This window comes from Cetorhinus maximus, unplaced genomic scaffold, assembly GCF_964194155.1.
Source record: "Cetorhinus maximus unplaced genomic scaffold, sCetMax3.hap1.1 HAP1_SCAFFOLD_4151, whole genome shotgun sequence".
Lineage (NCBI taxonomy): Eukaryota > Metazoa > Chordata > Chondrichthyes > Lamniformes > Cetorhinidae > Cetorhinus > Cetorhinus maximus.
Genome location: NW_027600056.1, coordinates 1 through 18,823, shown reverse-complemented (window position 1 = coordinate 18,823; position 18,823 = coordinate 1). Strand labels below are relative to the sequence as shown.

Here is an 18,823-nt window from a genome sequence, read left to right as displayed (position 1 = left end):
CGAAACCCCCTCCATCGTTTTAAAGAGCTCGATCAGGTCACCCCCCCTCTCAGCCTCCTCTTTTCTAGAGTAAAATCTCTGAATGTGATCAGTCTCTCCTCACCTGCCGAGGGAGATACTTCCCATGTTCACGCAAGTTCCGGCTTCTCTCGAGCACCTGACTGAAATCACAGAGAAACAGAGTCTCCTATTAAACACGGTGCTGGTGGTGGGGGTGTTAGACAGAGAGAAGCACATGTTATATCAACCAGTTGAACGGTTATTGACCAGGCTGTATTATATTCTCTGGCTATCCTCTCTGAGGGATGTTATAGAGCTCTTTCCCCACCACCCTCCCCAGCCTGGCAGCCGATATCCACCCGGAACCTGCTCTATCTGTTACATTAACCAGATTATGTTCCATTAACCGGTTATTGTTATCGACCAGTTTATATCTCCTGGCTGGTGCCATGCTGCAGGCTTGGAGGCCTTTTTTCTCTCATCCAGTTTAACTATTATTAATCCGGCTATATTAACCAGCTGATTGTCGACCCGTCGTTGTCAATTAATGAGGATAGATTAACCAAGTTAACTTGTCATTATTGACATTAACCTGTCTGAAAGCTGCTCATGTTAACCAGGTTAAGTTAGATTCCCCGAGTTAGATTATGTTAACCAGATTTAGGCAATATTAACCAGGATAGTTTAACTAGGTGTGGTAAACTTGTCGTTATTGACAGACCCTGTCTGAAAGCTGCTCATGTTAACCAGGTTAAGTTAGATTCTGAATTAATTATATTAATCAGATTGAGGTTATATTAACCAGGTTGTGATAAACTTGACATTAACCTGTCTGAAAGCTACTGTTAACCAGGTTAGGTTATATGGACTGGGTTTGCTTCTATTGACCTGGGTGAGTCAAACTGACTGGGTATGATTACAATGACTGGGTTTGGTTATATTAACCAGTTTAGGTTACATTCACCGGGTTAGGTTATAGTCTTTGGCTATATATTACCGGGTTAGATAACATTGACCGGGTTAGGTTATAGTCTTTGGTTATATCAACCGGGTTAGGTTACACTGACCAGATTAGGTTATAGTTTTTAGTTATATTAACGGGGTTATGTTACATTGACCAGGTTAGGTTATAGTCTTTGGTTATATTGACCGGGTTAGGTTATAGTCTTTGGTTATATTAACCGGGTTAGATAACATTGACCGGGTTAGATTATAGTCTTTGGTTATATTAACCGGGTTAGGTTACATTGACCGGGTTAGGTTATAGTCTTTGGTTATATTGACCGGGTTAGGTTATAGTCTTTGGTTATATTAACCGGGTTAGGTTACATTGACCGGGTTAGGTTATAGTCTTTGGTTATATTAAACGGGTTAGATAACATTGACCGGGTTAGGTTATAGTCTTTGGTTATATTAACCGGGTTAGGTTACATTAACCGGGTTAGGTTATATTAACCGGGTTAGGTTATATCAGCCGGTTTGTTTGTATTGACTGGGTTGTTATGAACCGGTTTATTATTAACCTGTCTGAAAGCTGCTCCAGTTCCACTCGCCTCTCCCCCTGTAACAAGCGGCTCAGGTAATGGCGGATCAGCCCCACCGAGAAGCTGATCAGGACAATGGGGAGGACGACCCAGAGGCGGATATTGGAGTCCAGCAGCAGGAGCTCGGCCCCCGGCTTGGCCATCGGACCAGGCAGGGGGGACTAGGCCGCGGGGCCTGGGCCTCGAGTGGCCGGACTAAGCCGCGGGGCCTGGGCCTCGAGTGACGGGACTAGGCCGCGGGGCCTGGGCCTCGAGTGGCCGGACTAGGCCGCGGGGCCTGGGCCTCGAGTGACGGGACTAGGCCGCGGGGCCTGGGCCTCGAGTGGCCGAACTAGGCCGCGGGGCCTGGGCCTCGAGTGACGGGACTAGGCCGCGGGGCCTGGGCCTCGAGTGACGGGACTAGGCCGCGGGGCCTGGGCCTCGAGTGGCCGGACTAGGCCGCAGGGCCTGGACCTTGAGTGACGGGACTAGGCCGCGGGGCCTGGGCCTCGAGTGACGGGACTAGGCCGCGGGGCCTGGGCCTCGAGTGGCCGGACTAGGCCGCAGGGCCTGGACCTTGAGTGACGGGACTAGGTCGCGGGGCCTGGGCCTCGAGTGATGGGACTAGGCCGTGGAGCCTGGGCCTCGGGTGACGGGACTAGGCCGTTGGGCCTGGGCCTCGAGTGACGGGACTAGGTCGTGGAGCCTGGGCCTCGGGTGACGGGACTAGGCCGCGGGGCCTGGGCCTCGAGTGCCGGGACTAGGCCGCGGGGCCTGGGCCTCGAGTGACGGGACTAGGCCGCGGGGCCTGGGCCTCGAGTGGCGGGACTGGGCCTCGAGCGGCTCAAATTCGGCGACCGTTAAAATCCGTTAACATTTTTTAAAAATCCAAATCCTGTCACCCGCGCGACCCCGGAAGTGGATATTTTTTTGTCGACTTTGATTTCCAGCATCGGGGAAATATTTATTTAATTTATTTATTAACTATTTTATTTTTTATTTGATGACGAATTTACTTTTCAAAATTGGATTTTCTCATATTTTCCGCCTTTCTCTTTGGGGTTTTTTCACGGACCAATCAGCTGCTGTTGCCATGCCGGCTTTAGCCAATCAACGTCCGTGTCTCATTTTTTTAAGGCTCTTTTTTCCCTTCATCCAATCGAACCCGCTAATTCAAAAAAAACAGCGATCACGTGCCCTTTCCCCCGCCCCGCCCCGTATCACGCTCTGGGACGCAGATGCCAGCGCCTGCTGGCCAATCGCCTGGCGGGCGGCCATCTCAGATTCAGCCAATCAGAGCCGGGCGTCCGCCGCATCCGGCCCAATCAGAATAGGCGCCCGAACTTTGCCTAATCAGCGTTCCGGGTTCTGGGTCGATGGCCGCGCCCACTCTACCCGGGTCAGCCAATCGGCCCTAGCTCCCCTTTGTGCTTGGCCAATCAGCTGTGCCCGGCATCCCCCAATCAGATGCGAGGTGCTGCCTTGGTTCGCCCAATCCGTTCCCGCTCTGTCTCTCGTCCATGCGCAGTGATGGCTGCGGGAGTGGGGAGGAAGGTTCTAGAATATGAGGCTTTTGTCAATGAGGTTTTAAAGAGAGACCTGCAGTGAGTGGGGGAGGGGGTAAATGGAGGGAAGGAGGGGGGTAGGTGGAGGGAGGGGGTAGGGGTGGAGGGAGGGGGTAGGGGTGGAGGGAGGGTGTAGAGGGAGGGAGGGGGTAGGGGTGGAGGGAGGGTGTAGAGGGAGGGAGAGGGTAGGGGTGGAGGGAGGGTGTAGAGGGAGGGAAGGGGAGTAGGTGGAGGGAGGGGGAGGAGTGAGTGAGGAGGATGTCTGGGGCAGGTGGTCTGGACACTGGCCGAGGTCACATGGCTGCCTGGAGCTCTAGTCACATGGCCGTCTGGAACCGGGTCACATGGCCGTCTGGAACCGGGTCACATGGCCCTCTGGAACTGGGTCACATGGCCGTCTGGAGTACCAGTCACATGGCCGTCTGGGACCGGGTCACATGGCCGTCTGGAGTACCAGTCACATGGCTGCCTGGGACCGGGTCACATGGCCATCTGGAGTACCAGTCACATGACCTTCTAGAGTACCAGTCACATGGGTGTCTGGGACTGGGTCACATGGCCGTCTGGAGTACCAGTCACATGGCCGTCTGGGACTGGGTCACATGGCCGTCTGGAGTTCCGGTCACATGGCCGTCTGGAGTACAGGTCATGTAGCCTGTGACTCCTCTGGCCGGACCTGTTTATTGGCCGTCACTGACCATTCCCTCCCCTGCGCTCCCACACAGCCTGATCCCAAGCGTGGCCACAGCCCCCAGCCCCACACCCGAAGGGGCCCTGGCCTGACTCTGCTATCCCGTGTCTCAGCCCCCCCCCCCACCCCAGGCTGGAGCGCTGCGGGTCAGCGTCCTGGCCGCACGCCTCTGCGCTGGCTTGGCTTCGAGACTCAGATAAGCAGGACGGAGCAGCGCCGGTCAGCCAGCCCAGTCCCAAGCTGAACGAAGGATAACCCCGAGTAACTCTTCACTCACCTCCCTCTCGTCTCGCTGTCCCCACAGGAAAGTTCTGGAACAGCGCGATGAGGTCTACGAGAAGATTGCGCAGTATCTCGAGCTGAAGAATGTCATCGAGCGGCTACAGGTGCGTGCACACACATCCCTGGAACTATTCAACCAGGTGCGAAATGGCCTCCCCTGTACTCAGGACCAACACCTTACACCGTGTCAGGTCTCCCAGCGGGCACTGACTCCCAGGGATGTGTCCCCCTCATGTATTGGCCTCCCTCTGGATTCACGCCCCTGTACCCAACTCACACGTACACGCCCAGGCCGTGGTGCTCAGATATTCAACCTCAGGAGGCGTCACACAATTCCACGGACATCGATTCAGGAACTCAGCAGAGGGAGAAGTAGACAGTGATCAGAGCAGAAAACATTCCTCCCCTCCTATTTGTTGGCTAAAGGGTTGTGAAACCAATGTGGGTAAATGGAGTTAAGAGACAGACCAGCCATGATCTAGTTGAATGGTCGAACAGGCTCGAGAGAGGCTAACTGGCCTCCTGTTCCTGTGTAACAAGCTTGAGAGGGGCTGAATGGCCTCCTCCTGTTCCTGAAGTAACTGTTCCACTGTCGGAGGGTCAGTGCTGAGGGAGCGCCGCACTGTCGGAGGGTCAGTGCTGAGGGAGCACCGCACTGTCGGAGGGTCAGTGCTGAGGGAGCGCCGCACTGTCGGAGGGTCAGTGCTGAGGGAGCGCCGCACTGTCGGAGGGTCAGCGCTGAGGGAGTGCAGGGGGGAGTACTCCCCGGTGTCCTGGGGCCAATATTTATCTCTCAAACACCATCAGCAGAAACAGATTGAAATGGTCGGTGGCCATATAGTCGACTCCTGCCTCTATTTCTTAGATTCTTTGCTTGCCATCACGTTGCTGTTAGTGGGAGCTTGCTGTGCACAAATTGGGTGCTCAGTTCCCTGCATTACAACAGGGGGCGCAACTCAGTAAAAAAAATACCCTTTGTTGTCCGTGAGGGACTTTGGGATGTCCAGAGGTGGTGAAAGTTTCTCACGAAATGTCTTGTGGTTTCACAGGAGTCGGAGAGCAAGGAGCTGAAGACAGAGGTCGACCTGGGCTGTAATTTCTACGTGCAGGCCAGGGTGTGAGTATGCACAAGAGCTGACTGTCCTCCCATCATTGGGGAAAACGGCAGAATAACCGGACACTTGCTGATTCTGGGTTGGTCCCCCTCCCTCCTGGAGCTGCAAGAGTAAAGGTCCCAGTCCCCCCTCCATCCTCCTGAGGATGTGCCATCAGCGTACAGGATCCAATAGGAAAGTGTGTCCGAACTCACACCGAGTCCCCTTCACCCGTCACCCCCCCTGTGCTCGCTGACCCACACTGGCTCCCGGTCCGGAAACACCTCCATTTTCAAATGTCACCCTCGTTTTCAAATCCCTCCTCACCCCCTCCCTATCTCTGTAACCTCCTCCAGCCCCTACAACCCTCCCTATCTCTGTAACCTCCTCCAGCCCCTACACCCCTCCCTATCTCTGTAACCTCCTCCAGCCCCTACACCCCTCCCTATCTCTGTAACCTCCTCCAGCCCCTACACCCCTCCCTATCTCTGTAACCACCTCCAGCCCCTACAACCCTCCCTATCTCTGTAACCTCCTCCAGCCCCTACAAACCTCCCTATCTCTGTAACCTCCTCCAGCCCCTACACCCCTCCCTATCTCTGTAACCTCCTCCAGCCCCTACAACCCTCCCTATCTCTGTAACCTCCTCCAGCCCCTACACCCCTCCCAATCTCTGTAACCTCCTCCAGCCCCTACACCCCTCCCTATCTCTGTAACCTCCTCCAGCCCCTACAAACCTCCCTATCTCTGTAACCTCCTCCAGCCCCTACAACCCTCCCTATCTCTGTAACCTCCTCCAGCCCCTACAACCCCTCCCTATCTCTGTAACCTCCTCCAGTCCCCTACAACCCTCCCTATCTCTGTAACCCTCCTACAACCCTCCGAGATCTCTGCGCTCCTCCAATTCCGGCCTCTTGACCATCCCCCGATTCCCATCGCTCCGCCATTGGCGGCCGGGCCTTCAGCTGCCTGGGAGGGGGCCCTGAGCTCTGGAATTAATGTAACAGGCTCGAGAGGGGCTGAATGGCCTCCTCCTGTTCCTGAGGCATTTACACTGTGATTTGATCCCTTCAGATAGTGCCCTAGCTGTAAACTGGTGTGTATTTGTCCTGGAGTGTCGTACCCTGAGGAATGTCTAACCGAATGTATTTCAGGCCTGACGCCTCGATGATTTTCGTGTCCGTGGGGTATGGATTCTTTGTTGAGCTCACGTTCCCTGAAGCACTGAGCTTTATCGAGAGGAAATCCCTTCAGCTGACTGAGTAAGTTTAACCCGTGACTGCTTCACCAGAACCCCTCGTCAACACCGAGAGCGTCAAACAGGGGCCGAGACCCTGGGCAGCCTTGGCATCAAGGAGAGGGTGGTACTCCACCCCCTCCCACCCTTCACCCTGTGTGTCGGTGGTGGAGGGAGTGAATGTTTGTGGATGGGGTGCCCATCAAGCGGGGCTGCTTTGCCCTGGACGGTGTCGAGCTTCTTGAGTGTTGTGGGAGCCGCACTCATCCAGGCAAACAGAGAGTATTCCATCACACTCCTGACTTGTGCCTTGTAGATGGGGGACAGGCTTTGGGGAGTCAGGAGGTGAGTTACTCTCCGCAGGATTCCCAGCCTCTGACCTGCTCTTGTAGCCACAGTATTTATATGGCTGGGTCCAGTTCAGTTTCTGGTCAATGGTAACCCCCAGGAAGTTGATAGTGGGGGATTCAGTGATGTTAATGCCATTGAATGTCAAGGGGCGATGTTTGGATTCTCTCTTGTTGGAGATGGTCATTGCCTGACACTTGTGAGGCGTGAATGTTACTAGCCACTTGTCAGCCCCAAGCCTGGATATTGTCCAGGTCTTGCTGCATTTGGACATGGACTGCTTCAGTATCTGAGGAGTTGCGAATGGTGCTGAACATTATGCAGTCATCAGCGAACATCCCCACTTCTGACCTTACGATGGAAGGAAGGTCATTGATGAAGCAGCTGAAGATGGTTGGGCCGAGGACACTACCCTGAGGAACTCCTGCAGTGATATCCTGGAGCTGAGATGACTGACCTCCAACAACCACAACCATCTTCCTTTGTGCTGGGTATGACTCTAACCAGTGGAGATTGGCAATGTCATCTTCACTGCCTGAGTGACTCAGTATCACAGGAGGTGGTTCACTTCCTTGCTGAGTCTCTAGAGGCTGGGGCGGGATGTGTCAAGAGAAGGGAGATAGTGAGGGAGCGCACCCCCAGAATGAGACTGGCAGCCCCTGTCTAACTCACGGCTTCACCCTCTCTTCCTAGGTTGGCAGAGAAGCTGTCGAAAGACGCAGCCAAGATTAAGGGCAACATCCGAATGGTGCTGGAGGTGAGCAGTCGCTGAGTGAATCGGGAGGGAAGTAGTGGATGCGAGGGAACAGGGGCAGGAGGGACCAGGGGCAGGAGGGACCAGGGGCAGGAGGGACCGGGGCAGGAGGGACCAGGGGTATGAGGAGTCAGGGGCGTGAGGAGTCAGGGGGAGGAGGGACCAGGGGTATGAGGGACCAGCGGCAGGAGGGACCAGCGGCAGGAGGGACCAGCGGCAGGAGGGACCAGGGGCAGGAGGGACCAGCGGCAGGAGGGACCAAGGGCAGGAGGGACCAGGGGTATGAGGGACCAGGGGTATGAGGGACCAAGGGCAGGAGGGACCAGGGGCAGGAGGGACCAGGGGCAGGAGGGACCAAGGGCAGGAGGGACCAGGGGCAGGAGGGACCAGGGGCAGGGGGGACCAGGGGTATGAGGGACCAGGGGCAGGAGGGACCAGGGGCAGGAGGGACCAGGGGTATGAGGGACCAGGGGTATGAGGGACAAGGGGCAGGAGGGACCAGGGGCCGGAGGGACCAAGGGCAGGAGGGACCAGGGGCTGGAGGGACCAGGGGCCGGAGGGGTCAGGGGTGTGAGGAGTAAGGGGTTCGAGAGGTCTGAGGGACGAGAAGGGGCACAGAAGGTGAGATAGCAGAGCATGGGTTTGTATGTGGGAGTTGGGGTACTCGGGGGTCTCAGGCAGACTTGGGGTGTTCGGTAGTTGGAGGGCTTGGTAAGAGGGGGTCCTCGGAGAGGGTCCCTGGGAGAGTTGAGGTATTCGGGCGGTGGGGTGTGGGTGGGGTGGGGGTGGTCGGTGAGTTGGGGTCCCTGGGTGAGTTGGGGTGTTCGGGCGGTGAGGGTGGGTGGGGGTGGTTGGTGAGTTGGGGTGTTCAGGCAGTGGGGTGTGGGTGGGGGTGGTCGGTGAGTTGGTGTCCCGGGGAGAATTGGGGTGTGGGTGAGGGTGGTTGGTGAGTTGGGGTCCTGAGGAGAGTTGGGGTGTTCGGGCGGTGGGTGTTGGGGTGTGGGTGGGTGGTGAGTTGGGGTCCCGGGGAGAGTTGGGGTGTGGGTGAGGGTGGGTGGTGAGTTGGGGTCCTGGGGAGAGTTGGGGTGTTTGGGCGGTGGGTGTTGGGGTGTGGGTGGGTGGTGAGTTGGGGTCCCTGGGAGAGTTGGGGTGTTCGGGCGATGGGTGTTGGGGTGTGGGTGGGTGGTGAGTTGGGGTGTTCGGGCGGTGGGTGTTGGGGTGTGGGTGGGTGGTGAGTTGGGGTCCCGGGGAGAGTTGGGGTGTTCGGGCGGTGGGGTGTGGGTGGGTGTGGGGTGGGCTGGGGGTGGTCAGTGAGTTGGGGTCCCGGGGAGAGTTGGGGTGTTCGGGCGGTGGGGTGTGGGTGGGTGTGGGTGGGGTGGGGGTGGTCGGTGAGTTGGGGTCCCTGGGTGAGTTGGGGTGTTCGGGCGGTGAGGGTGGGTGGGGGTGGTTGGTGAGTTGGGGTGTTCAGGCAGTGGGGTGTGGGTGGGGGTGGTCGGTGAGTTGGTGTCCCGGGGAGAATTGGGGTGTGGGTGTGGGTGAGGGCGGTTGGTGAGTTGGGGTCCTGGGGAGAGTTGGGGTGTTCGGGCGGTGGGTGTTGGGGTGTGGGTGGGTGGTGAGTTGGGGTCCCGGGGAGAGTTGGGGTGTGGGTGAGGGTGGGTGGTGAGTTGGGGTCCTGGGGAGAGTTGGGGTGTTTGGGCGGTGGGTGTTGGGGTGTGGGTGGGTGGTGAGTTGGGGTCCCTGGGAGAGTTGGGGTGTTCGGGCGGTGGGTGTTGGGGTGTGGGTGGGTGGTGAGTTGGGGTCCCGGGGAGAGTTGGGGTGTTCGGGCGGTGGGTGTTGGGGTGTGGGTGGGTGGTGAGTTGGGGTCCCGGGGAGAGTTGGGGTGTTCGGGCGGTGGGGTGTGGGTGGGTGTGGGGTGGGCTGGGGGTGGTCAGTGAGTTGGGGTCCCGGGGAGAGTTGGGGTGTTCGGGCGGTGGGGTGTGGGTGGGTGGGGGTGTTCGGTGAGTTGGGGTGTTCGGGCGGTGGGGGTGTGGGTGGGTGTGGGGTGGGCTGGGGGTGGTCGGTGAGTTGGGGTCCCGGGGAGAGTTGGGGTGTTCGGGCGGTGGGGTGTGGGTGGGTGTGGGTGGGCTGGGGGTGGTCGGTGAGTTGGGGTCCCGGGGAGAGTTGGGGTGTTCGGGCGGTGGGGTGTGGGTGGGTGTGGGATGGGCTGGGGGTGGTCGGTGAGTTGGGGTCCCAGGGAGAGTTGGGGTGTTGGGTGGGTGGGGGTGGTCGGTGAGTTGGGGTGTTCGGGCGGTGGGTGTTGGGGTGTGGGTGGGTGGGGGTGGTCGGTGAGTTGGGGTCCCGGGGAGAGTTGGGGTGTGGGGTGGGTGGGGGTGGTCGTTGAGTTGAGGTCCCGGGGAGAGTTGGGGTGTGGGTGGGTGTGGGTGGTCGGTGAGTTGGGGTCCCGGGGACAGTTGGGGTGTGGGTGGGTGGGGGTGGTCGGTGAGTTGGGGTCCCGGGGAGAGTTGGGGTGTGGGTGGGTGTGGGTGGTCGGTGAGTTGGGGTCCCGGGGACAGTTGGGGTGTGGGTGGGTGGGGGTGGTCGGTGAGTTGGGGTCCCGGGGAGAGTTGGGGTGTTCGGGCGGTGGGGTGTGGGTGGGTGTGGGGTGGGCTGGGGGTGGTCGGTGAGTTGGGGTCCCGGGGAGAGTTGGGGTGTTGGGTGGGTGGGGGTGGTCGGTGAGTTGGGGTGTTCGGGCGGTGGGTGTTGGGGTGTGGGTGGGTGGGGGTGGTCGGTGAGTTGGGGTCCCGGGGAGAGTTGGGGTGTTGGGTGGATGGGGGTGGTCGGTGAGTTGGGGTGTTCGGGCGGTGGGTGTTGGGGTGTGGGTGGGTGGGGGTGGTCGGTGAGTTGGGGTCCCGGGGAGAGTTGGGGTGTGGGTGGGTGGGGGTGGTTGGTGAGTTGGGGTGTTCGGGCGGTGGGTGTTGGGGTGTGGGTGGGTGGGGGTGGTCGGTGAGTTGGGGTCCCGGGGAGAGTTGGGGTGTGGGTGGGTGGGGGTGGTTGGTGAGTTGGGGTGTTCGGGCGGTGGGTGTTGGGGTGTGGGTGGGTGGGGGTGGTCGGTGAGTTGGGGTCCCGGGGTGAGTTGGGGTGTTCAGGAGTCGGGGTCTCGGAGAGACTGGGGGATTCTGGGTCTCGGAGAGACTGGGGGACTCTGGGTCTCGGAGAGACTGGGGGACTCTGGGTCTCGGAGAGACTGGGGGACTCTGGCCTGTCCTTGCCCTGGCCTATCCTGAGTGGGGTGTTGTTGGTCACTGAAGGGAATGGGTTATTCACGGCACTCGCTGCGGTTCCTCCCAATTGCAGGCTCTCTGTGAACTCCAGGGATTCACCGATTTACCAGCGGAGAACCGGAGGGAGATTTTCTGAAGGACCCTAGCCTCGAGGAAGGGGAGGAGGACGAGAGTGGAGTGGAGGCTGGAAGGAACAGCTGAACAGCTGTCAATGTGTATATGACTCTGTAAGATAATAGAACGGCAGCATAGGAGGTGCTGAGGGGCTTTTGTAACTTCTGGAATACCTCAGCTGTTTAAATATTTATAAAACTCATTTCCCCAAGTGTAAATCTCTTAGCGCACAATACTGTTCCCTTGTCACTGCCTCGCTTCAGGGAACTGACTCTCACTGGGGTACGGGTCCCACACACACTGACTCTCACTGGGGTACGGGCCCCACACACACTGACTCTCACTGGGGTACGGGTCACACACACACACTGACTCTCACTGGGGTACGGGTCCCACACACACACTGACTCTCACTGGGGTACGGGTCACACACACACACTGACTCTCACTGGGGTACGGGTCCCACACACACTGACTCTCACTGGGGTACGGGTCACACACACACACTGACTCTCACTGGGGTACGGGTCACACACACACTGACTCTCACTGGGGTACGGGTCACACACACACTGACTCTCACTGGGGTACGGGTCCCACACACACTGACTCTCACTGGGGTACGGGCCCCACACACACTGACTCTCACTGGGGTACGGGTCACACACACACACGGACTCTCACTGGGGTACGGGTCCCACACACACACTGACTCTCACTGGGGTACGGGTCACACACACACACTGACTCTCACTGGGGTACGGGTCCCACACACACACTAACTCTCACTGGGGTACGGGTCCAACACACACACACCGACTCTCACTGGGGTACGGGTCCCACACACACACTGACTCTCACTGGGGTACGGGTCACACACACACACTGACTCTCACTGGGGTATGTTTTCCACACTCAGTGACCTAATGGGCCGAACGGCCTACTTCTACTCCTACATCTTATGCTGCACTGTCGGAGGGTCAGTACTGAGGGAGCGCCGCACTGTCGGAGGGGTCAGTGCTGAGGGAGCGCCGCACTGTCGGAGGGTCAGTGCTGAGGGAGTGCAGCACTGTCGGAGGGTCAGTGCTGAGGGAGCGCCGCACTATCGGAGGGTCAGTGCTGAGGGAGTGCCGCACTGTCGGAGGGGTCAGTGCTGAGGGAGCGCCGCACTGTGGGAGGGTCAGTGCTGAGGGAGCGCCGCACTGTTGGAGGGTCAGTGCTGAGGGAGCGCCGCACTGTCGGAGGGTCTGCTGAGGGAGTGCAGCACTGTGGGAGGGTCAGTGCTGAGGGAGCACAACACTGTCGGAGGGTCAGTGCTGAGGGAGCGCCGCACTGTCAGAGGGTCAGTGCTGAGGGAGCGCCGCACTGTCGGAGGGTCAGTACTGAGGGAGCGCCGCACTGTCGGAGGGTCAGTGCTGAGGGAGCGCTGCACTGTTGGAGGGTCAGTGCTGAGGGAGCGCCGCACTGTTGGAGGGTCAGTGCTGAGGGAGCGCCGCACTGTCGGAGGGTCAGTGCTGAGGGAGCGCCGCACTGTCGGAGGGACAGTGCTGAGGGAGCGCCGCACTGTGGGAGACGCCATCTTTCAGGATGATACGTTAAACCGAAGCCCTGGTCTGTCCCCTCGGGTGGATGTAAAAGATCCCAGGGCTGGGGATTGGGGGTTGAAATCCTGCCCGGGGTCGGTATTTCCTGTCACCGGGCGGGTTAACCAGTTATCCGCTACCTGGGGCGGTGTGGGACCAGGCTGAGTGCGGAGGTCCGGAATACAGATCCGATTGCAGTGTCAAGGTGCGGCCCTGTTTGCGATGGAGTCGTTCTGTGCCGATCGGTCAGCGAGATGGTGGGGAATGGTGAAGACTTAAAACGATGGATATCCCCGGTAGATAGGGGAGCGTGGGCAGAGGTCAAGTTAATGGATCTGAAATGTTCACCGCCCACCAGCAGCAGAGTCTGTCCAGCTGATCGACAGGAAAGAACAGCCTGCACTTGGCAGTCATTCTCACCTGTCAACGTGCTGACTAACTGGAGCTGTGTCTCAGCAGTTTCTCAGCTACGGGGTCGGAGTGAGAGGAACAGAGTGTATCTCTCTCACTGCCTCGCGCAGAGCCGACCGACCGCAGAACGGAGAGGTGATCACCATCGGGAAAGATTGAACATACCGGGGCTCTGGTCTCTAGAAAAGAGAAGGCTGGGGGGTGGGGGTGGGGGTGACCTGATCGAGCTCTTCAAAACGATGGAGAGAGTTTCGATAGGGTCGACGTAGAGAAGATGTTTCCACTGGTGGGTGTGGGAGAGACCAGAACTAAGGGGGGCGCCATCGATATAAGACAGTCCCTAATAAATCCAATCGGGGGTGCGGGGAATTCAGGAGAAACGTCTTTACCCAGAGAGCGGGGAGAATGTGGAACTCGCTCCCACAGGGAGTGGTCGAGGTGAATCGTGTCGATGTGTTTAAGGGGGGGGGGAGGCTGGATAAACACACGAGGGGGAAAGGGATAGAAGGGTATGGAGATGGGGGGAGATAGAGAAATGCGGGAGAAGACACCAGCATGGAGCAGAGGGGCTGAATGGCCTGTTTCTGTGCTGGTCATTCTGTGTTTTTCTATGTCATCATCACTGGGTTGGAATAAAGTCTCATTTATAGGATCTCCGACTCATTATCCTGGGAGACAGTCACCATCAAACTGCTCCCCCTTCAGTCTCCCTGTTCTACGCAATTCTTCACTTAACTCAGCCCTTCCCCTGGTGTCCCCTGCACCGTGGGCCCTTCCCCTGGTGTCCCCTGCACCGTGGGCCCTTCCCCTGGTGTCCCCTGCACCGTGGGCCCTTCCCCTGGTGTCCGCTGCACCGTGGGCCCTTCCCCTGGTGTCCCTGCCCCGTGGGCCCTTCCCCTGGTGTCCCCTGCACCGTGGGCCCTTCCCCTGGTGTCCCCTGCACCGTGGGCCTTCCCCTGGTGTCCCCTGCACCGTGGGCCCTTCCCCTGGTGTCCCCTGCACTGTGGGCCTTCCCCTGGTGTCCCCTGCACCGTGGGCCCTTCCCCTGCTGTCCCCTGCACCGTGGGAACTATATGGGGATAGGAGGAGATGAAGTTGCACTAAGGGAGCTTTACTCTGTATCTAACCCTGCGCTGTACCTGTCCTGGGAGTGTTTGATGGGGACGGTGTAGAGGGAGCTTTACTCTGTATCTAACCCCGTGCTGTACCTGTCCTGGGAGTGTTTGATGGGGACGGTGTAGAGGGAGCTTTACTCTGTATCTAACCCCGTGCTGTACCTGTCCTGGGAGTGTTTGATGGGGACGGTGTAGAGGGAGCTTTACTCTGTATCTAACCCCGTGCTGTACCTGTCCTGGGAGTGTTTGATGGGGATGGTGTAGAGGGAGCTTTACTCTGTATCTAACCCCGTGCTGTACCTGTCCTGCGAGTGTTGGATGGGGGACGGTGACATCAGTCCGATGAGTGAGGAGGAGTCAGTTTGTGATCCTCTCGTTTTGAATAGAGCTCCACAGGAGGCTGACGCTGATCCAAACGAGCTTTTCATCTGTGAAAATGGTTTGATTAGCCAGCCAGAACTTGGAGGACTTGGCTGGTGTGTTGCTGTGGTTACCTGCGTGTGATGTTAAACACTCTGGTTTGACATTAATGAGGAGTGACTGTCGTCACTGAGCTGAAACCCCAGGCTGCCCTTTCATTTCTAAAAGGCCCCCCTCCCCCTCATCAACCTCTCTCTCTCTGCCCACTCTCCTGCTGAGGCCTCTGCATTAGCAAGGAAGCTCCTCTTCCCCCCAGTGGGGTTGGGGGGTGGGGGGAAGAGAGTCCGTTCAGGAGCTAGACTGCTGAGCTATCAAGTCAAGCTAATGAACCCCCCCGCGACAAGCACCCTTCCTCCCGATTTTCCCCTCTCGAGGTGCTTTGCCGGCTGGATCTTCAACTACGTGGGGCATCGCACCCCTGACTCCAGGAGCAGGGAACCCTGACTGATTCAACCCTACGCTCAACCCCACCACCCACCCTCCCCCGGTTCCACGTACACCTCCCAACTTCCTCCCTCCCGCTCCCCCCCCCCCCCTCCCCTCCCCTCCCCCACCCAACACATAGAAACCCAGGGGCACTGAGGCCAAATGACGCCCTACTGGAAGATCAACTGATTCATCGCACGGCAGCTCAGCTTGGTGCTGGGGGAGAAGGGTGCAGCAAGGGGTGATTGGCCTTAGATACTCCGAGTGGGTGAGGGGCATAATGGACACGGGGGTGGTGGTGAGTGAGGGGTATGAAGGGAGTGGGGTGGGTGAGGGTTTTAAAGAGTTTGGGGGGTGGGTGAGGACTATAAAGGGTGTGGGTGAGGGATATAAAGGGTCTGGGGGTGGGTGAGGGTTTTAAAGGGTTTGGGGGGTGGGTGAGGGGTATAAAAGGTCTCGGGTGTGGCTGAGGGGTATAAAGGGTTTGGGGGGTGGGTGAGGACTATAAAGGGTGTGGGTGAGGGATATAAAGGGTCTGGGGGTGGGTAAGGGTTTGGTGGGTGGGTGAGGGGTATAAAAGGTCTCGGGGTGGCTGAGGGTTTTAAAGGGTTTGGGGGTTGGTGAGGGGTATAAAGGGTTTGGGGATGGGTGAGGGGTATAAAGGGTCTGGGGGGTGGGTGAGAGGTATAAAGAGTTTATGGGGATGGGTGAGGGGTATAAAAGGTTTATGGGGGTGGGTCAGGGGTATAAAGGGTCTGGGGGGTTGGTGAGGGATATAAAGGGTCTGTGGGGTGGCTGAGGGGTATAAAGGGTTTGGGAATGGGTAAGGGGTATAAAGGGTGTGGGCGTTGGGTGAGGAGTATAAAGGGTCTTGGGGGTGGCTGAGGGGTATAAAGGGTTTGGGGGTTGGTGAGGGTTAAAAAGGGTTTGGGGGTTGATGACGACTATAAAGGGTCTGGGGGTTGGCTGAGGGGTAAAAAGGGTGTGGGGGTTGGGTGAGGGGTATAAAGGGTCTTGGGGGTGGCTGAGGGGTATAAAGGGTTTGGGGGTTGGTGAGGGGTATAAAGGATGTGGGGGTGGGTGAGGGGTATAAAGGGTTTGGGGCTGGGTGAGGGGTATAAAGGGTTTGGGGTGGGTGAGGGGTATAAAGTGTCGGGATTGGTGAGGGGTATAAAGGATGTGGGGGTGGGTGAGGGGTATAAAGGATGTGGGGGTTGGGTGAGGGGTATAAAGGGTTTGGGGCTGGGTGAGGGGTATAAAGGATGTGGGGGTGGGTGAGGGGTATAAAGGATGTGGGGGTTGGGTGAGGGGTATAAAGGGTTTGGGGGTGGGTGAGGAGTATAAAGGGTTTGGGGTAGGTGAGGGGTATAAAGTGTCTGGGGATTGGTGAGGGGTATAAAGGCTGTGGGGGTTGGTGAGGGATATGAAGGGTCTTGGGGGAGGGTTATAAAGGGTCTTGGAGGGGGAGGGTTATAAAGCGGCTGGGAGGTGTTTGAGGAGTATAAAGGGTCTGGGGGAATGCATGAGGGGTCTTAAGGGTCTGGGGGTAGTTGAGGGGTTTAAAGGGACTGAGGGGAGGGAGAGGGGTTTAAATGGTCTGGGGGGTGGGTGAGGGTTTTATAGGGTCTGGGGGGGTGGGTGAGGGGTATAAAAGGACTGGGGGGAGTGGGTGAGGGGTTTAAAGGTTCTGGGGAGTGGGTGAGGGTTTTATAGGGTGTGGGGGATGGGTGAGGGGGATAAAGGGTCTGGGGTAGGTGAGATGTATAAAGAGTTTATGGGGATTGCTGAGGGGTATAAAGAGTTTATGGGGGTGGGTCAGGGGTATAAAAGGGTCTGGGGGTTTGGTGAGGGTTTTAAAGGGTTTGGGAGGTGGGTAAGGGGTATAAAGGGTCTGGGGGATGTGAGGGGTATGAAGGGAGTGGGGGTGGGTGAGGAATATGAAGGGTGTGGAGGGTGGGTGAGTGTTATAAAGGGTCTGGGGGGTGGGTGAGGGGTATTAAGGGTCTGGGGGTGGGTGGGTGGCGGGTGTTGATCAGCATTGGATTGTGGGAGTGGGGCGTTGTCATGGTGACAGCTCCTGGGTGAATGGTTCTTATATGCGGTGGAATGGTGTTGCCAGGGGAATGGTGTTGCTAGGGGAATGGTGTTGCTAGGGGAATGGTGTTGCCATGGGAATGGTGTTGCCATGGGAATCCCTCGGTGTTGCCATAGGAATGGTGTTGCCAGGGGAATGCTGTTGCCATGGGAATGGTGTTGCCATGGGAATCCCTCGGTGTTGTCATGGGAATGGAGTTGCCAGGGGAATGGTGTTGCTAGGGGAATGGTGTTGCCAGGGGAATGGTGTTGCTAGGGGAATGGAGTTGCCAGGGGAATGGTGTTGCCACGGGAATGGTGTTGCCAGGGGAACGGTGTTGCCATGGGATTGGTGTTGCCACGGAAATCCCTCAATTTTGCCAAGAGTCGTGTGAAATTCTTGTCAGCTTCATCCAGTCTTTCATTTCTCTCCGATTAAATAATTACCCTCCCCACCCCTGAGAGACTCCCTCCCCGAGAGACTCCAGACAGCCCCCTCCTCTCGAGAGACTCCAGACAGCCCCCTCCTCTCGAGAGACTCCAGACAGCCCCCTCCCCCTGAGAGACTCCAGACAGCCCCCTCCCCTTGAGAGACTCCAGACAGCCCCCTCCCTCGCGAGTCTCCAGACAGCCCCCTCCCCCTGAGAGACTCCAGACAGCCCCCTCCCCTTGAGAGACTCCAGACAGTCCCCTCCCTCGCGAGTCTCCAGACAGCCCCCTCCCCCACACCCTGAGCCTTGAACCATCTCCTTCAATTCCACCCCCCTCACCTCACCGCCCCCAACAACCATGACATCTGTCGATGCCCAGCGAGGGTCAGACTGTCCCACTTGCCCTCAGTACCCTTGGGGTATCTCTCAATCTCTCCCTCCGAGTCACAGGTTGCTTTGGGGGGGGGGGTTCAGGCCCCTCATCAGAGAGGAACATGTAACCCAGTCTGACACTCCCCTCACCCCACTCACCCTCCTCCTCACAGTCCACCTCCTCCTCCCCAATATCCTCCTCCCCTCACCCTCAGCATCACCCTCAACCTCCTCCTCCTCCCCAATATCCTCCTCCCCTCACCCTCAGCATCACCCTCAAACTCCTCCTCCTCCCCAATATCTTCCTACCCTCACCCTCAGCATCACCCTCAACCTCTACCTCTCCAATATCTTCCTCCACCCCACCCTCAGCATCTCCCTCAACCTCCTCTTCCCAATATCCCCCTCACCTTCAGCATCTCCCTCAACCCCCTTCTCTCTAATATCTCCCTCCCCCTCACCTTCAGCATCTCCCTCAACCTCCTCCTCTCCAATATTTCCCTCGCCCTCACCCTCAAACTCCTCCTCAAACCCCTCCTCTCCAATGTTATCCTTCCCCTCACCCTCAGCATCCCACCCACCCTCTTTCTCCCCAATATCTCCCTGACCCTCACCCTTCTCCTCAGAGTCCACCTCCTCCTCTCCAAATGTCATCCTCACCCACACCCTCAGCATCCCACCCACCCTCCTCCTCCCCAATATCTCCCTGACCCTCACCCTTCTCCTCAGAGTCCACCTCCTCCTCCCCAATGTCATCCTCACCCACACCCTCAGCATCCCACTCACCCTCCTCCTCAGAGTCCACCTCGTCCTCTCCAATATCTCCCTCTCCCTCACCCTCAGCATCTCCCTCAACCTCCTCCTCACCAATATCATCCTCCCCTCACCCTCAGCCTTCTCCTCCACAATATCTCCATCTCCCTCACCCTCAACCCCATCCTCTCCTATATCACCCTCACCCTCACCCTCAGCATTATCTTAACCCCCTCCGCTCCAATATCTCCCTCCCCCTCACCCTTAGCATCACCCACAACGTCCTCCTCTCCAGCATCTCCCTCCCTCCCTCTCACCTTCAGCATCCCCCTCAACTTCCTCCTCTCTAAAACCGCCCTCCCACTCACCCT

General features: G+C 58.1%; 1 protein-coding gene and 1 long non-coding RNA gene across 3 annotated transcripts; one reads left to right on the top strand and one right to left on the bottom strand.

Annotated features, from left to right (window-relative positions):
• Nucleotides 1-102: 102 nt before the first annotated feature.
• LOC144678387 (uncharacterized) lies at nt 103-2,163 on the bottom strand. Of its 2 annotated transcripts, XR_013576071.1 has the most exons (4): nt 2,100-2,163; nt 1,998-2,059; nt 1,524-1,957; nt 103-161 (listed from the first exon to the last, which is right to left on the bottom strand). It is a non-coding gene; the product is annotated as an uncharacterized LOC144678387 (long non-coding RNA). The 2 variants fall into 2 exon arrangements; XR_013576070.1 differs by lacking the exon at nt 2,100-2,163 and having other exon boundaries at nt 1,998-2,093.
• An 846-nt stretch (nt 2,164-3,009) lies between these two features.
• On the top strand, nt 3,010-11,086 carry uxt (ubiquitously-expressed, prefoldin-like chaperone). Its single transcript, XM_078538187.1, has 6 exons — nt 3,010-3,127; nt 4,084-4,165; nt 5,111-5,178; nt 6,310-6,417; nt 7,434-7,497; nt 10,828-11,086. Exons 1-6 carry the CDS (start codon nt 3,054-3,056, stop codon nt 10,888-10,890), a joined length of 459 nt encoding a protein of 152 aa, XP_078394313.1. The 5' UTR covers nt 3,010-3,053; the 3' UTR covers nt 10,891-11,086.
• Nucleotides 11,087-18,823: the final 7,737 nt, after the last annotated feature.